The sequence below is a fragment of the Zingiber officinale genome, chromosome 2A, assembly GCF_018446385.1.
Source record: "Zingiber officinale cultivar Zhangliang chromosome 2A, Zo_v1.1, whole genome shotgun sequence".
NCBI classification, from domain to species: domain Eukaryota; kingdom Viridiplantae; phylum Streptophyta; class Magnoliopsida; order Zingiberales; family Zingiberaceae; genus Zingiber; species Zingiber officinale.
This window is the reverse complement of record NC_055988.1, coordinates 87,465,121-87,483,770: the sequence shown is the minus strand read 5'-3', so window position 1 is coordinate 87,483,770 and position 18,650 is coordinate 87,465,121. Positions and strand designations below refer to the sequence as shown.

At 38.0% G+C, this 18,650-nt stretch overlaps 1 protein-coding gene across 8 annotated transcripts in view; it reads left to right on the top strand.

Annotated features, from left to right (window-relative positions):
• Positions 1-11,086: 11,086 nt before the first annotated feature.
• LOC122041450 (protein SHOOT GRAVITROPISM 6-like) overlaps positions 11,087-18,650 on the top strand; it is a 40,870-nt gene continuing 33,306 nt past the window's right edge. For 7 of the 8 annotated variants that reach the window (XR_006128982.1, XR_006128983.1, XM_042601134.1 and 4 more), the window contains exons 1-13: positions 11,087-11,477; positions 11,556-11,824; positions 11,911-12,001; positions 12,089-12,143; positions 12,232-12,363; positions 13,372-13,443; positions 15,384-15,474; positions 15,584-15,679; positions 15,788-15,866; positions 15,941-16,004; positions 16,222-16,325; positions 16,424-16,529; positions 17,403-17,489. Coding sequence is in view for 6 of the 8 variants with exons in the window: in XM_042601134.1 (XP_042457068.1) it covers positions 11,791-11,824; positions 11,911-12,001; positions 12,089-12,143; positions 12,232-12,363; positions 13,372-13,443; positions 15,384-15,474; positions 15,584-15,679; positions 15,788-15,866; positions 15,941-16,004; positions 16,222-16,325; positions 16,424-16,529; positions 17,403-17,489 (1,011 nt within the window). In the remaining 2 variants the exon portion in view is untranslated. The remainder of the gene's footprint in view (positions 11,478-11,555; positions 11,825-11,910; positions 12,002-12,088; positions 12,144-12,231; positions 12,364-13,371; positions 13,444-15,383; positions 15,475-15,583; positions 15,680-15,787; positions 15,867-15,940; positions 16,005-16,221; positions 16,326-16,423; positions 16,530-17,402; positions 17,490-18,650) is intronic. The other variant, XM_042601136.1, reaches the window with a different exon arrangement.

Sequence of the window (18,650 nt, the reverse complement as noted above, 5' to 3'; positions counted from 1 at the left end):
ATTCCACATTGCAAGGTGACCATAGCCTTGGCATCGGCTTGTGCTTTGCGTAGTTGTTCGGTAGACCACCTAGACGAATCAAGTTCCTTACCTTCTTCATCTTTTGGTGGTGTAAAACCCTCCTTGACGGAAAACCACATGGAGATATCGGTCTTGAGGTAATACTCCATGCGGCTTTTCCAGTATTGGAAATCTGCTCCCTCGAAATAAGGTGGACGGTTGGTGCTGAATCCCTCCTTCATGGCCATTGTTTAGCTCTTTGGGTTGTTAAGCCGAAATGAAGAGCACCAGGCTCTGATACCACTTGTTGGGATCTTAGATGGCTAGAGGGGGGGTGAATAGCCTCTTAAAAATAAAATTTCTACACAGAGATTTGTTAGCACAGCGGAAATAATCAAAACTAACACTTATGCAAAGAAGAAAACACACCACCACTAACACAATGATGTACGAGGTTCGGGGATAACTTGCCCCTACTCCTCGGCGTGTCCGTAAGGTGGACGATCCCTTGATCTTTCGGTAGATCAACCCCCGGACAGATTCCGGCTAAGTATTTCTCCTTCTCGGTGGAGAAACCTCCCACAAAGTCTCAAGACAGATTTAGAATGAAGCACAAGACTTAGACTTACAGAATTTTGTGGCTACAATGAATGCACAATCAACTTACAGCCACAATGAATGCAGAGAGTGAAGACGAAGTAGATTCACAGCCAAGAGCTTCACAGAACACCCTTGCTTGAACGTCAACCGAGAGTTTGCTACCAAAGAAAGAATTCTCCTTAAACCTCTCTTCTACCTCCTTCTTATTTCTCTGCTCTCTTGCTGTCTTCAGCCAGAGCCAAACCACTGCATCGAATCACGTCAACCAGTAACGTATCACTGTCGCCGATCCAGGCGTCGCCAATCACGCTTCTTCCTCATCTGATTATCTGAGCTCACACCAATACCATCCTTGGTCTTCACTGGTGTCTCTGAGCTCGAACCAATAAGGAAGAGTCAAACTGATTGCAGCCAGTGAGCCAACTGAACAAGCCAGTGAACGTTGAAGCTTCTTTTGCACAATTTGCAGCGATAACCAGTGGAAAAACCATTTTGTTTTATTCCTTTGATAGTCATTGATTTGAATTCAAGCATCACCATGGTACCTGCAACCTGTTACTCAAAAAGCTCACAAGCAGATGTTAGATCAGACGCATCAGAAACGAATCAGAAATCAGCAGAAACTGACAGTGTGTGCAGACAGTGTGGTGGATCGGTCAGTGGACCGATCCACATCTTTGGATTTATGTCTGATCGGTCGTGAGGACCGATCAGGGTATGGCCTGATCGGTCTGCAGATACCCTGATCGGTCTGCAGACCGATCAGGGCTTAATGGGTGCGGTTCCTCGCACTCCTGAGATCGTCACCTGATCGGTCTCAAGACCGATCAGGATATGACCTGATCGGTCCTACAGACCAATCAGGGTTTATATGGATCGGTCCACGGACCGATCCACTGCCTTTTTCCTTCTCGTGACATCATCTCCTGATCGGTCTACAGACCGATCAGATTACACTCAGTAGGCTACTGAGTGTTTCCTGATCGGTCCACAGACCGATCAGATTACACTCAGTGTGCTATCGCCAGACCGATCAGCAAACATAGTTTCACCAGATCGGTCTGTGCACCGATCAGGCAATCAAAATCCCACTGGATCGGTCTGTTGACCGATCCAACGCCCATGTGATATTAGGATTGGTCTTGAGAACGAGCTACCGAGCCCTCTCTGACCTAGTCCGGAGAACGAGCTACCGAGTCCTCTCCGACTTCGTCCGGTCCAGAGAACGAGCTACCGAGCCCTCTCTGACCACTCCGTGCCAAGTCTCCATACTTGGACTTTTCCCATGCCAAGCTCCCTGCTTGGACTTTTCACCAGATGTCTGGTCAACCTTGACCCATCTGGATTTCCCTTGCCTGGCCTCACTCACCAGGACTTTCCCTCCAACGGATCAACCTCGATCAGTAGTCAGTCTGAGTTTGATTAATATCTGATACAAACTTAAATCAGTGTCAACATCAAAACAATAGCCAGGTCAGACTGTATCAACAGGGAGAACTTAGATGAAATATTACAAAATATTCTACCAAATGAAATTATTTTAATAGGAGGCTATCTAAATGGGCATGTCGGAGTGAAAAATGAGAAATATAAGAGAGTACATGGGAGTTATGGGTTTGGGAGGAATGGGGAAGGGAAAACTATATTAGATTTTGCGATAGCATATGACCTTATATTAGCTAATATGTTTTTTAAGAAAAGAGAAGAACACTTAGTCACATTCAAAAGTGGGAATAATAAATCGTAAATTGACTTTCTTATAGTTAGGAAAAAGGATAGAAAGATTTGTAAAGATTGCAAAGTCTTCCCTGGAGAAAGCTTAACTACCCAACATAGGGTAGTAGTGTTGGATATACGCTTCAAACATAATATCAATAGAAAGAAAATATATACGATTCCTAGAATTAAGTGGTGGAAGTTAAAAGATAGGAAGCAAAATATATTTAAGGATAAGGTAAAAATACAAGCATTAGATAAAATATACGATGACTCTAATACAACATGAGATAAGATGATATCAAAGTTGAAAATAGTAGCTAAGAGTGTACTCGGTGAGTCAAAGGGGCATGCACCACTGAGTAAAGAATCTTGGTGGTGGAATGAGAAAGTACAAAAGAAAGTGAAGGAAAAACGAATAACTTATAAGGAATTATATATTTGTAAGAACGAGGAAAATTTAAAAAAATATAGAATAGCCAAGAAAGAAGCTAAGAATGTAGTGAGTGAAGTAAAAAATAAAACTTTTGAATGATTATATAAAAAAATTATATACAAAAGAAGGGGAAAGAGACATTTATAGAATAGCTAAAGTGAGAGAAAGGAAAACAAGAGATTTTAGCCAAATAAAATGTATTAAAGATGAATGTAATAGGGTATTAGTAAACGATGGAGAAATAAAAGAGCTGTGGAAGAGGTATTTCCATCAACTTTTTAATGAAGATTTAGGCGACTAACTTAACTTAGGTAATTTAAGTAGGTCAAATGAGCATAGAAATTTTAATTTTTATCATAGAATTCAAACTTCAGAAGTAAAGCAAACTTTAAATGAGATGCACAATGAAAAAGTCGTTGGACCAAATGATATTCCAATAGAGGTATGGAAGTGTTTAGGGAAACAAGATATTGAATGACTTACAAAATTATTTAACATGATATTGAAAATGAAAAAAATGTCTGACCAATAGAGGATAAGTACTCTAGTTCCCTTATATAAGAACAAGGGAGACGTACAAAATTGTGCAAACTATAGAGATATTAAATTAATGAGTCATATTATGAAACTTTGGGAAAAAGTAATAGAAAAAAGATTAAGAAAGGAGAACATAGTGACCGAAAATCAATTTGGGTGCATGCATGGTGTAACACCCCTAGAAAGCCTAGAAGGGTAATGGGAGTACGAATGAAAAGAGGATGTAAATACTCTATGTTAAATATTAAGATGGATTTAGATGATTAAAACTTTATGAAAGAAAAATAAAGTTGAGAATATAATCATCTATACATGATTTAAAATGTATGGAATTAATGTGGACAAAAGAAAGAAATAAGAGATAATATGTACATGTATGAAATATTTATGCATAATGCATAATATATATGAATTATTATGTGTAAAAGAAAATAAAATGTTAGAAGAGAGATTGAACCTTGGATCTCTTGTAGGGAACATGTATAGGATACCAAAGGGGATAGGAGAATTATTAGTAAAGAGAGGAAGGATTAAGTAGTTAAGAATAAGAAAGAATTCTTTCTACTTAAAAAGAAAAAGAAGTAAAAATATGCATAACCAAGTTTTGAACCTTGGTTCTCTTGTGGATGCATGCATGTGTTAACCAATTGGGATAAGAGAGGATATTGTAAGAGGAGAGATAGAAAATTTTATTAAAGGAGAGAAAAGAGAGAGATTAAGAGAGAACTCACAAGGCATATCTCTAGAATATTCCTATCATAAAGAAGAGGAATAAATGGGGAGGATGAATCAAGTCAAATTTCCTCCCCTCATTTTAGTATAAATAGGCATGGAGGGGTGACTTCAAATTCATCCTCCACTCCTCTCCCTCTCCTCCTCCCTCTTGTGCCGAGACCCCCTCTCTTCTTCTTCTTGTTGCCAAGCAACACAAGAGGAAGGAAGCTCCTCTTCCTCCTCACTCCCTCCCTCTTCTTTCTTCCTTGTTGTTGCCGAGCAACACAAGAGGGAGAAGCTTCTTCTTCCTCCCCTCTCCACCAAAAGACCTAACCACTCTTTTCCCTCCATTGGTGCCGAACCTAGCAAGCAAGAAGAAAGGTCCAAGCAAGTTCTCAATTCTAGGAAACTTAAGCGAAGAAGGTAAGCTTCCCCTCACCTGTGGTACAAGGCTTTTTTTTATATGTTTTTATGTGAAATTTATGTAATGCCATGATATGTGATAGCATATGAAATGCTATACATAATGAGAAGAATGAAATATATGTAATTGCCATGTTATGTGATAGCATATGAAATGCTATACATAATGAGAAGAATGAAATTATGTGAATGCCATGATATGTAATAGCATATGAAATGCTATACATAATGAGAAGAATGAAAAATGAAATGCATGAAAGATTGTTAAGGATATGATATGATAGTTATGCATGATAAATTACTTTGTATGGTTTGTACCAAGGGTGGGCTCCGGGGTCGATGGAATAAGACTCGGGCCTCGTCAGTAATGGGCTTCTGATGCCCTAGGTCGATGGAGTAAGACTCGGGCCTAGTATGTATGTATGGTAGGGTTCAAGACTTGCTACCTTGGACCTACGTATGATGTATGTGGTACAAACCGGGATCCCCAATGATGATGATATTAATTTCAAGTACTTACAAGTATAAGTATTCAAATTCATGATGCATTGCCTGCATATGTGCTTGAATTAGCTAATGATTTGATATGATGCCATGATGATATGAATATGATACCTTTGTATGTTATATGCTTATGATATTACGCATGATATTAATATACGATGACTTTCGGTTTTAGTGAGTAGGAAAGGAACTTACTGAGCCATGAGTGCTCACAGCTTACTTTCCTTGTACCGCAGATCAAAGAACTGGATGAACTAGAGGAGCAACAGGAGGAGCGGATAAGGATGTGTGTGGTGGTGGCTCGGCAAAGAACGATTCGGACAGATTAATATGATTAGTTATAGAATCAATATATGCATATTTCATCTGTGATATCATGCTTAATAAATTAAATTCTTTAAAGTTTTTATTCTTCCGCTGTTATAGTAAAACATGTACGTAAGTAGTATAAGAACGTAGCGCCGCCTTTGGTTGGGTAAGAAGGGCGGGCGTTACAGTTGGTATCAGAGCGAAGTTTTGCTAGCTCACTACACACACATCAAGCTCCTTCCTGTCGCTCCAAGTAAGTACAGTTGCATAATTTATTTGTATGCAAAAATAGTATGATACTCTAGGATGCATGAATGGTAGCCTAGGAAGGATACCTTAAGCTATACCCTAGAGAATGGTGCATGATGATAAGTAGGATGCATGAATGGTAGCCTAGATACAAGAACCTTAGGCTATAACATAAGAGGAATAATGAATCTTTAAAATCTTGTAGAAATGGACTATATCCCGTTCGAATACGATTCCGAGGATGTGGAATATTCTGGCGAATACCTCGAGTTCGCGGATGAACCTGAGATGCTGGAATACTTCGCCGCGGGATCTCCGGAACACGGCGAGTTCGGAGAAGAAGATCTCGAGGAAATCGAGGAAGGAAATTTGAACGATTATGAAGATGAAAATGAAGAAATTATGGAATACTATGAAGAAGAGAACGAGCTTCCTGAGATAGTCGAGGATGAGGTTAACCTTGCTGAATACATGGAAATGGGTTTCAACCCCAACGATATAATAGACTTTGAGTGGGGACTGAACAACCTCGAGGAGGAACTAGACGAAGACCCGATGGAACTGGACGAACCTGTTGAAGAAGACGAGGGAATGGATGAAGAGACAATAATCGACCCGGAAGAGGCACCGGAGATTCAACCTCCGATAATGCCTGATCCACCCCAGGATGGTCCGGGCAAGTCGATACAGGTTGGGTTGATAATGACTACTGCTCTCATGTCCTTTATGGCAGGAGTAGTCGCAACCTACCTGGCTGTTTAAGAGAAGAAGTTATGTAATAAAAGCTTTTTGATGAATACAAAGAGTAGAAATGGTATCAATTTAAGTATAAGGATGATAATACCATCGGCTAGATCTTGACGTGTAAGAAAGATAAGGTAATCTAAAGGTGATATGACAACCTAAGAAAGAATACCTCAATGATGACCCAAAAATGGCATGAAACCTAGACATGATGTGTTAAGATATTCATGCATGAATGATAACTTAGGCTAATCTTGTCATCATTTAGGAAATCAGGTATGGCTAGAAGACGAAATGCCAGAACGGAGGAGACAGTACCTCCACCTGATTGGGCACAAGTAGTTACTGAGCTACAACGACAGCTTACGGAACAGCAACAAATGATTGCTGCCATGATAAATCAACAAGGGAATTTCGCTACCCCAAATCAGAATAATACGCCAAACATACCAGTAGTGGAACCGGAGCCGGTGGCAGCACCGGTACCACCAGTGAATCTGGCACCGGTAGTTCGTCCGGAAGCGTATATAATCCAGTGGCAAAGACTGAGGCCGGAGAAATTCTCTGGAAATTGTGAAGCATGGGACGCACAAGCTTGGTTTAAGACGATGGAGAGCATGGTAGAACTATTGGACTGGCCTGAGCATGAAAAGGTCAAATGCGTATCCTTCTGTCTCACAGGAGACGCCCGAATGTGGTGGGACAGAGTGAAAGTGAAAAGACCAGTGAACCAAATGAGTTGGGCAGATTTTGAGACGGAATTCTTCGAAGAATTCTTCCACACTCGGGTGACAAGTAGGCACTATGATGAATTCACCGAATTTCGGCAAGGTGACCTAACGGTGGAAGAAGCGATGAAAAGATTCAACCGCCTGGCACGATTATGCCCGGAATTAGTTAGGACGGAGGGAGAAAGGGTCAGGCTTATGCTAAAGATGCTCAGACCCGAGATAGCACTTAATGTGGCCGGCGGAGTTAACGGACCACGGACCACAGAAGAGTTAGTTAGCAGTGCCCTGAATACTGAACACTACCTGAAGGCACTAGACAAGGACAAGAAGCAAGCTCAGAAGGAAGAACTGGAAAATGTTAAAGCCAACTGGAAAGGGAACCACGGCGGAAAGGGAAAACGACGGAATGACACTGAGATTGGTCCGTCCAACAAGCAGCTCAAGTTTTCTCAGTGCAATACATGTGGGAAGAAACATCCAGGGACATGTCGTACGGGCACTAATAAGTGCTACAACTGTGGGATAGAGAGTCATAAAGCAAAAGACCGTCGTAAGGGCAAAATTAAATGCTACGACTGTGGACTAGAAGGACATCTATCTAGAGACTGCCCTACTAAAGCACCACAGTATGTTTCGAATCAAGGCGGTCCCGCAAGGTTACACCAACTGCAGACTTCCATTGAGGGACCCTCAATAAGTCAAGGGAGATTAGAAGCTCCACCAACATCTAAGGGAATCTGAGCAGAAATTGTCATTCTAAGTTCGGGGACGAACTTTCAATAAGTAGGGGAGATTGTAACACCCCTAGAAAGCCTAGAAGGGTAATGGGAGTATGAATGAAAAGAGGATGTAAATACTCTATGTTAAATATTAAGATGGATTTAGATGATTAAAACTTTATGAAAGAAAAATAAAGTTGAGAATATAATCATCTATACATGATTTAAAATGTATGGAATTAATGTGGACAAAAGAAAGAAATAAGAGATAATATGTACATGTATGAAATATTTATGCATAATGCATAATATATATGAATTATTATGTGTAAAAGAAAATAAAATGTTAGAAGAGAGATTGAACCTTGGATCTCTTGTAGGGAACATGTATAGGATACCAAAGGGGATAGGAGAATTATTAGTAAAGAGAGGAAGGATTAAGTAGTTAAGAATAAGAAAGAATTCTTTCTACTTAAAAAGAAAAAGAAGTAAAAATATGCATAACCAAGTTTTGAACCTTGGTTCTCTTGTGGATGCATGCATGTGTTAACCAAGTGGGATAAGAGAGGATATTGTAAGAGGAGAGATAGAAAATTTTATTAAAGGAGAGAAAAGAGAGAGATTAAGAGAGAACTCACAAGGCATATCTCTAGAATATTCCTATCATAAAGAAGAGGAATAAATGGGGAGGATGAATCAAGTCAAATTTCCTCCCCTCATTTTAGTATAAATAGGCATGGAGGGGTGACTTCAAATTCATCCTCCACTCCTCTCCCTCTCCTCCTCCCTCTTGTGCCGAGACCCCCTCTCTTCTTCTTCTTGTTGCCAAGCAACACAAGAGGAAGGAAGCTCCTCTTCCTCCTCACTCCCTCCCTCTTCTTTCTTCCTTGTTGTTGCCGAGCAACACAAGAGGGAGAAGCTTCTTCTTCCTCCCCTCTCCACCAAAAGACCCAACCACTCTTTTCCCTCCATTGGTGCCGAACCTAGCAAGCAAGAAGAAAGGTCCAAGCAAGTTCTCAATTCTAGGAAACTTAAGCGAAGAAGGTAAGCTTCCCCTCACCTGTGGTACAAGGCTTTTTTTTATATGTTTTTATGTGAAATTTATGTAATGCCATGATATGTGATAGCATATGAAATGCTATACATAATGAGAAGAATGAAATATATGTAATTGCCATGATATGTGATAGCATATGAAATGCTATACATAATGAGAAGAATGAAATTATGTGAATGCCATGATATGTAATAGCATATGAAATGCTATACATAATGAGAAGAATGAAAAATGAAATGCATGAAAGATTGTTAAGGATATGATATGATAGTTATGCATGATAAATTACTTTGTATGGTTTGTACCAAGGGTGGGCTCCGTAAACGCCCCGGGGTCGATGGAATAAGACTCGGGCCTCGTCAGTAATGGGCTTTTGATGCCCTAGGTTTATGGAGTAAGACTCGGGCCTAGTATGTATGTATGGTAGGGTTCAAGACTTGCTATCTTGGACCTACGTATGATGTATGTGGTACAAACCGGGATCCCCAATGATGATGATATTAATTTCAAGTACTTACAAGTATAAGTATTCAAATTCATGATGCATTGCCTGCATATGTGCTTGAATTAGCTAATGATTTGATATGATGCCATGATGATATGAATATGATACCTTTGTATGTTATATGCTTATGATATTACGCATGATATTAATATACGATGACTTTCGGTTTTAGTGAGTAGGAAAGGAACTTACTGAGCCATGAGTGCTCACAGCTTACTTTCCTTGTACCGCAGATCAAAGAACTGGATGAACTAGAGGAGCAACAGGAGGAGCGGATAAGGATGTGTGTGGTGGTGGCTCGGCAAAGAACGATTCGGACAGATTAATATGATTAGTTATAGAATCAATATATGCATATTTCATCTGTGATATCATGCTTAATAAATTAAATTCTTTAAAGTTTTTATTCTTCCGCTGTTATAGTAAAACATGTACGTAAGTAGTATAAGAACGTAGCGCCGCCTTTGGTTGGGTAAGAAGGGCGGGCGTTACACATGGAAGGTCGACAATAGAAGCTATACATCTTCTTAGATAATTAATTGAAAAATATCGGCAACAAAAATAAAATCTACACATGGTATTCATTGACTTAGAAAAAGCTTATATAGAGTCTCAAGATAAATTATATGGAGAATTTTAGAAAAGAGAGGTGTTAGCGTAACATATATTTAACTAATTAAGGATATGTATGAGGATGTAATGACCAACGTAAAGACTTCAGGCGGAGCAACTGAAGTATTTCCAATAAAGATAGGGTTACATCAAGGATCAGCTCTAAGTCCATATTTTTTTACACTAATTATGGACGAACTCACTGCGTACATTCAAAACATAGTACCGTGGTGCATGTTATTTGCAGATGATATTATTTTGGTAGATAAAATACGTGAAGGAGTAAATGCTAAATTAGAATTTTGGAGGAAAACACTAGAAGGAAAATGTTTTAAGCTTAGTAGATTAAAGACAGAATATATGGAATTTAAGTTTAGCAATATTAGAAGTAATGAAACAATTGTTAAGATAGGAGATGATGAGTTGTCCGAAACTGAGAGATTTAAATATTTAGGATCATTTTTGCAAAACGATGGAGGGATTAAGAGAGATGTCTTACATAGAATATAAGCAGGATGAGTGAAATGGAGGGGAGCGTCGAGTGTTTTATGTGACCATAAAATGCCTCTTAAACTTAAAGGTAAGTTATATAAAATCACAGTTTGACCTGCTATGTTATATGAGACTGAATGTTGTGCTATGACTCGAGCACATAAGCAGAAGATGAGAGTTGCGGAGATGAGGAAATTAAGGTGGATGTGTGGATATACGAGGATGGACAAAATAAGAAATGAGAGCATTATAGAGAAAGTCAGAGTTGCATCTATTGAGGAAAAACTCCGAGAGACACGTTTAAGATGATATGGGCATGTACTTAGACGACCAATAAATGCTCCAGTTAGGTAATGTGAAACTATGATAAATATGCATATCAAACAAGGAAGAGAAAGACTAAAAAAGACTTGGTTAGCAACAATAAAATAAAAATATCGATGATGATATAATAAGAGATAGAACTCAATGGTGTAAAAGGATTTATACAGCCGATTCCACCTTATGGGAAAATGCTTGGTTGTTATTTTTATTATAATATTTATTAATAATATTCATAAATAAAATTTATAATTTATATTTATCAACAATTTTTTCATCAAGTTTATAAATAAAACAACAGAAGGCATGCAAATTTACCCTTAAATTAAACAAATAACTTTACAATATCAAATTAACCAATTAAATAAAAAATATAAAAGTTTAAATAATTAAATAAATTCAAAATACGAGCTCGATTATACTTGAGCAAAAAATCAGGGAAGAATGCAGGACGAAAAGGGAAACAAGGGAGAGGAACTCGCGTCCGGCATTGCCACGAGCTCGCAGCAGCTTGCTGTAACTCAAGCGGCCTGGCCGCAGCCGCGGGCTCACGGTGGCCTAAGCCTCGGTCGTGAGCTCGAGACGGCCTGGCAACGATCGCCACTCACGGCTGCCCCGCCGCGACCGCAAGCTTGCCTAATGAGCTCGCCGATCGCGCGGGCTATTGACCGGCTAACACGGAAGGAAGTTGGTTCGTCGGATTTGCCACCGGAGGAAACACTGGACGAAAGAAGAAGGTAATTGTTGTTGGCTGCCCGGATCTGACATCGGAGGAAGGAAATTGGCCTTTCCTTTCCATTTAGACAAAGTAAGAAGAACACAATTCCAAATTTCGTACAATCTTATCCTTTTTCTTCATCTGACTGTCGGAATAAACTGGGCATAGAGGCGAAATCAAACAAAATGATCGGCTGAGCTTGATCCCATGGCGGAAGGCGACGGTCAGGATCAGTTAGATGTTTTTTATTTGTCTATTTTAAGAAATGGGTTATACAATGAGCCGCCTTCAATTTATTGATTATTCTTGGTATTAGTTTTTAATTTATTAAATTCATATTTATTTCCTGTGCTCGTCGTCCTTCTCCGACTCCGATCGCTTCGCCAACTCCTCCGCCACGGCCATGGCGTCCTCCTCTGCCTCTCTACCTGGGCTTGGTAAGATGATCCTCGTCATTAATCCACTAGTTTCCCCCTCGCACGTTCGACTGATCTGTGGACCTCCTTCGTACGTTTCATGACAGAGGCAGTGCAGGTGCTGGTTTCGTCCTTGGCCGACGAATCGCCGGTCGTAAGAGAATCATCTCTGGCATCCCTAAAAGAAATCGCCCCTTTGTAACAACTCGACCTCCCTCGTTTGTTTTGCTATAGATCCTTCTTCGCGTGTGTTGCTTTTCGAATCTGATAAGGTTTGCTCTCCAGGAATCCTATTTTAGTGATCGATTGCTGTGTCGCAATCTCAAAAGGAGGGCGCCGGGTACGTGACTCTCGTTTTTAACAATGATATACCATTTTTTGTTATCACGTGCATGGAATTGGTTTGAAATTTGTCGTTTGATGGTTAGCGTTTTGGTAATATGGCTGGAGTGTTCCTGGTAATGGCACGCGCTGTCCGGGCAATGGAACAGAAGGATGTCGATTCTACATATATGGTTAAACTTGCAAAGATAGCTACCTCAGAGATGATCACCTCTAAGGTATGGATGTCTCAAAGCTAATGGGTTTATTTTGTTTGATTGTTCTCTCTTGCCACATTAGTTTTTGAATGTTGTAACTCTTAAGTTATTATCAGGTGCCACCTGGGTTTAACTGACTGGTAGATATAGCACATACACATGTAATCAAATGAATAAATACGAAACTATTGTTAGAGCAAATCATGATATTTTTCTTGTCATATTATCACAACAATCCTTAAAAATGTGGGTGAGCAACATCACATTCATCGAAATTGGAGTAAGGAGTTGGAAAAATAATACAAAGGTGGAATGTTAGAAGCTGTGAGCATCAGTAGAAGTGCATTAAAAACTATATCAACATGAATATAACAACTAAACTACCACAGGTGCTATGACAACAAAACTAATGTTACCTCACAATTAACAACAAGTGCATTGACAACATTAATCACAATTACACATGAAAAGGTTGCTAAATTTTGACAAAAAAACAAGTGGGAAACCACAACTCTAAATCAATAGATGCAAATAACACATGCAAATGAGTGCCCAAATTTACACCCAAAACTAAAATGTAAATTCAGATAAAACTCCACAAAACTAAACTCTGAACAACATCAAATGTCATCCCTAACATAATCAAAGATCAATTGTCATACCCTACAAATTTGTACATAACACACATCAAACCCATACACTTCGCTTAAGTTAAAACCCTAAACTACCAATTGCTTCTCATCTTTCCTCAAAACTTGGTGGCACTATCTCTCATATAATTCACCATTCAATCTCCTCGCTCCTCCATTACAATCACAATACTATAGTATAACAGATTGGAAGCTTCCTCAATGCTTGAAATTTGAATGGATCAGGATAATTTTCCCCTTTCCATGCAAGATTTCAACAGTGTGAAAAAACCGTTCTCTAGTAGAAAAGATGATAATTAAAGAAGCAAATTGAAGTTGTACCATTTTTTTTTGTACTTCTGGTTAATTTATTCTTTTGTTTTCTTTTGCTTAATTATAGGATTTTAATGCTGATTGGCAAAGGGCGGCAGCTGCTGTACTTGTCTCAATTGGATCCCATGCGCCTGAATTGGTAACTTTTTAGTGAGACTGAGTATTTAATAGACTGGCTTACTCTGTTTTTTCTATTCACAGTGTCTATTGAAAATTTACTGTAGTTATGTTTTATGGCACGCCAGTTTAGTACCAGATGGAGAGTTGTGGCTAATAAAATGCTTTATAAATTTAAATGGTTTAACTATCATTAACTAACATTCAGCAACATATAAGTGGTTCAGCTTACCATGTTAAATGGTCTGTATGTATGTTTCATTGCTTTTCCGATGCTTCAAATTAGTCAACTTTGGTCATTTCTATTCTATGGTGGTTTGCTCATCTACTGTTTAAAGGTTTCTTAATCTGTTAGGTTTTGGATATCTAAAGGAATTGTTTGTGGCTCCATACTTTGTTGAGTATAGGGTTTTTGTTATTTTTTGTTAGGTATTTTATGATTGCTAACCCTGAACTATACAATTCTAAAAGAAACATTAAAGGTACACTTAAAATACAATGTTTTTTAAAAAATGGTTGAGGTGTCTGCATATACATTAGGTGAATGGGAAAACAATTCATATAACATATTTTATCAGCCATATGCAACTGGCTTTATCAGGTGGGCTCAAACAGTCTATGGGACTCACATATGCGCCATATGTGGTTTTCATGTGCAGAGATCTATAAAATTGAAATTCTGGTGCATTAAAATAGTTTGAGACAAAGCAAATTGAATTAATAACCTATATTACAATATCATGTGTTTTACAATGCATGTATGATTAACAACCACACACACATAATTTTATGTGGAATTATAGCTGATTAGTTTACTTTGCTATAAATATTAAGCATTACACACACACACATGTATGTCCTTTCATACCATATATGACTATGCAGCGGGTTGACTGCATCATTTTTACAACCTTGTTTGAACAAGATGGGTGAGAGATCCTAGGAATCTATCTATTATTCGATAATAAGGTGAGTTTGTTTATCTCTCTCTATATATATATACATATATTGGAATTTAGATAAAGTCAAGTGATTAGAATAGAAAATGAAATCCTGTGTCTTTAAGCTCTTTTGCGGAGAATGAAGAGTTATACAATACCACACTATAGCCACAGTTAAAGATAGCAAAAGCTTAATATAGCAACCATGAGAATATTGAAAAGAAATGGAAGTAAAAAAGTGTTATTAACTTATAATACACTGTAGCCACAATATATAATTAAATGCGAGTGAATAACTTGGGATAATATAGATATATTCGAAGATAATTGATGGATTCTAGACCAGTCAAATGAATTAGAGGTAAAGGTGTGAAATTTAAGGGACATAAAAGAAAAAAAACTGAAATATCTGGACGACCTGCATATTATTGATATGCCTTGTATGGTGCTACTGAGTGATCAAATTTACATACGGCTCAGTATCATTAGAAAAGGTGGACCAAGCAATAAGGTATCTGTTGGGCTGACAAACAATCAATTGCACCTTTCCCTTTGCTCCAAGGCTTGTAAGAGAGCAAATGATATTTAATAGTCTTAACTAGAAGGGGTGATATTTTGGAGATAGGAAGTCTTAATTAAGTGGCTAGACATAGTTTGGTGAGTTGCTTGCCTTGACTAGTGGTGACGGGGCAGGCCCTTTGCTTTTTCTTCATTGAGCTTGTAGAGATGGCCAGACTTTTTGGGTTGAGTAGCATTTGAAGCATGACAAATTGATACACAAAAATCTTACCAGTACTTGATGACATGGTTAGTCTTATAGTTATACATGTGGGTTTTGGTTGTTAATTGTAGTTGGATTGAACTAAGTTTATCTCTGGGTTTGTAGAATGAGACTGATATGTTTTGTTATTCAAATTTAGTAGTTTGAGTTTTATATTATTAATAGAAGGTTACTGACATTTGTTCATTTATTTAATTGTTTGTGCTTGCTTATTATTCAAGTTGTAATCTTGTATTTCAGATGATGGAGGAAGTTTTTCTCCATTTATCTGGACCTAACTTAGCTTTGCAATCCATGGTTCAGATACTTGCGGACTTTGCTACGACTGAAGGTGTCGAATCTATCTTCTTTGCGCATCATTTTTTTTTTCTTTTATATTTATCAGGTGTCTATATATTTTCAACTTATTTTTCTTTCTATTTTTTTTGTCACGTGGGAAGCTCTGAAATTCGCTCCACATTTGAAAGATGTTTTTCTGCGTGTATTACCTATTCTTGGAAGTGTGCGGGATGCCCAACGACCAGTTTTTGCAAATGGTATCTATTCTTTTTGCTATCGTGCACACTAAAATGTGTTTCTTGACATACCTGATCAATCTCGATGGCTTTATGGTTGGCTGATGGTTCTTTCTTTTTTTATTTTAGCATTCAAATGTTGGTGTCAGGCTGCTTGGCAATATGTTGGAGATTTCCCTTCTAATCCGCTTTTTGATACTGATGTCATGTATGTTCTCATTTCTCTATCTTTTTGTCAGTCATCAGATGCATTTTTCAGCCCGACATTTTAATGTATCTCAGGTCATTTATGAACTCTGTTTTTGAATTACTGTTGAGAGTTTGGGCTAATTCACGAGACCTAAAGGTATCTATTGAATATAATATCTAAATTCTAAGTGTTCAAATTTGTACATTGATATTCAAAAGGCATACACTTCAAACAAACACAGGAAGTTCAGTGCACATACTGTATTTTTTATTTTTTGGGAGTTTGTAATCTTATTGCCCAATTCTATGACTCAACATTTCAAGAGGGCAAAAGTCATCTTTCTTTCAGTTAACCTGCGAATCTGTTGGCACAGGTACGACTTTCTGCAGTAGATGCTTTAGGGCAGATGGTTGGTCTTATTACCCGTTCACAGTTGAAGGCAGGGTTACCTAGGCTTATCCCTACAATCTTGGACTTGTGTGTAAAGTGTATTTATGTGATTGTTCTCTTTTTATTGTTTTGCAGTGTCGAGCCAACAACATCAAATATGATTATTATATGTTTGTTTTGCACAGATACAGAAAAGATCAAGAGATTGCTTTTCTTGCCACACAGAGTTTGCACAATCTTCTCACCGCTTGTCTCCTATCTGAAAATGGCCCTCCCCTACTTGATTTTGAGGTACTACTTATCTAAGGATTCATGATGATTTTGCATGACCTTATACCACTAGTATGAAGGGGAGTCTTGGCGCAACGGTAAAGTTGCTGCCATGTGGCCTAGAGATGGTTCAAGTCTCGGAAGTAGCTTTTTGCAAAGTAGTGTAAGACTACGTACAATAGACTTTTCCCCGGGACCCACATTAACAGAAGCTTCGTGCACAAACTACTCTTTTTTTATACCACTGTCTATAGAGTAAAACTTAGCTTGATTTTCCTCTTTACATTTGTCTTACTGTGGACATCCAGTTTTAACTAAGTTATTTATAATTACTAGAAAACTGGCCCTTCTAACAGGGATTCTCCTCTTTGAAGAAGTCAAAATTAAAATGCTCCATGCCCATAGTCTCATATGTGTCAGTCCATGATGTGCATGTATCAAGACAACCCTCTCTGAATTGGCTAGTCATTCTGGCATGACATCGGCAGAACCAATTATGCATACAGCTCTCATCCCTCTTGATTCTACACTTCTTCCTCTCCTATAATCCATCATCCACAACCTGCTCCTCTGTTACACTTGGGCAAATCCTCTCACTTATCTGTTTCTTCCCACTTCCCCTTCCTCCCACCAGCCACCTCGTCCTCCGTCTCATTCCTAAGGGCTCCCATTTTCTCACTTTTTCCCCACCTTGTGCTCAATATAGTTAGCAGTGACTTAATACAACTCCAAATAGTTGAGATTTCACAGTTCTTTTTGGTTCTGTTATAGAGTAAGATATTTTATGACATGCATATTTGGATTTATTGCAATACTAAAATTTTTGAATCTACGTTCCTTGCCCTAGTTTTCATAATTGAACGTGAGTTTAGTTTCTTTTGGCTTTTCCTGCAGGAACTCACTGTGATCTTATGCAGTCTTCTTCCAATTTCTTGCATCAACAACCAAACTCATAGTTCAAATTTTTCATTGGGACTAAAGGTATGTCCTTTGATGTCTGATTAGTGATGAATAATCATGTCTGGGAGTGAAATTTCCAATCTTAATATTGTATTATTTAACTTCAATTTGTTTTTCCTGTGGGATTGATTTTTAGCAAGTTAGTACATAAGCTCGTTAGACAGGGTCTATCCTGTTCAACTTCAAGAGATTCTCATTGCAGTATGGTAGCAGGAGTCATTGTGGTTGTCTTTGACACTTTACAATTCTCATATAACCAAGCATATTGTAGTTTGGATCTTAGTGGTTTTTCTGAAATCTCACAAATATTTTTCAATGTTTTTCCTCATGCTATGAAACATGTGATCTGAAATCTCAGCAAGCTATGTGAGTCCGTCACAGAGATGACTACAGTTATCTTTTGGTTTTTGGATTTATAACTTGTTTTAGGTACTTGTTCTATGTCGTTTAAAATATTTAAATCATAAAAGAATGACTTATTAAGTTACTCACTATTATGTTTTCCTTTAAAAGCACACTTGGAACATATTTGACGACCTCAATGTTCGTAACAGCTAATATGGAACTTCACCACTCCCATGACCCTATCTAGCAGTAGGATCTGGTTGTGGTTGGACAACAGGTGCATATCAATCTAGCACTAGTTGAAACATGTGATAACACTAGAGGGAGGGGTAGCGATAGTTGAAGCATGTGACATTCTCATATAAGGCAACGAACTAGGAAGTAGTAGAACTAAAACTTTTGCATGATTTGAGATTGTAGACCTTGATAACATGAAGATGTTTAAAGATAACCAATTCTAGTTGTAAGAGTTGAATTTACAAGTGGAATGTTTGTTTAACAGGCAGAAGGAGAGCAAAAAGAATATTTGTTAATGTAAAAAATATTTAATTAGTTTGAATATTACTAGTGATATTGTGTTTGATAAAGCTCAATGGAGGAATAAGATTCAATGTAGCCAACGTGGAATTTCTGCTACATTCCATTTCTTGATTAATTACATGCCTGCATGATTAAACTCTCAGAAATTCTATGAAAATGCAATTTTTCTTGCTTCTCATGATTGCTAATAATTTGTTAAGCTCTCTTGATGGAGTACAACTTTTCTTATTCAATTCTTTTTTTGTCTTATTTATTTAACATGGAACCTTTTATTTTTGAACTTGGAAGTTAATCAGT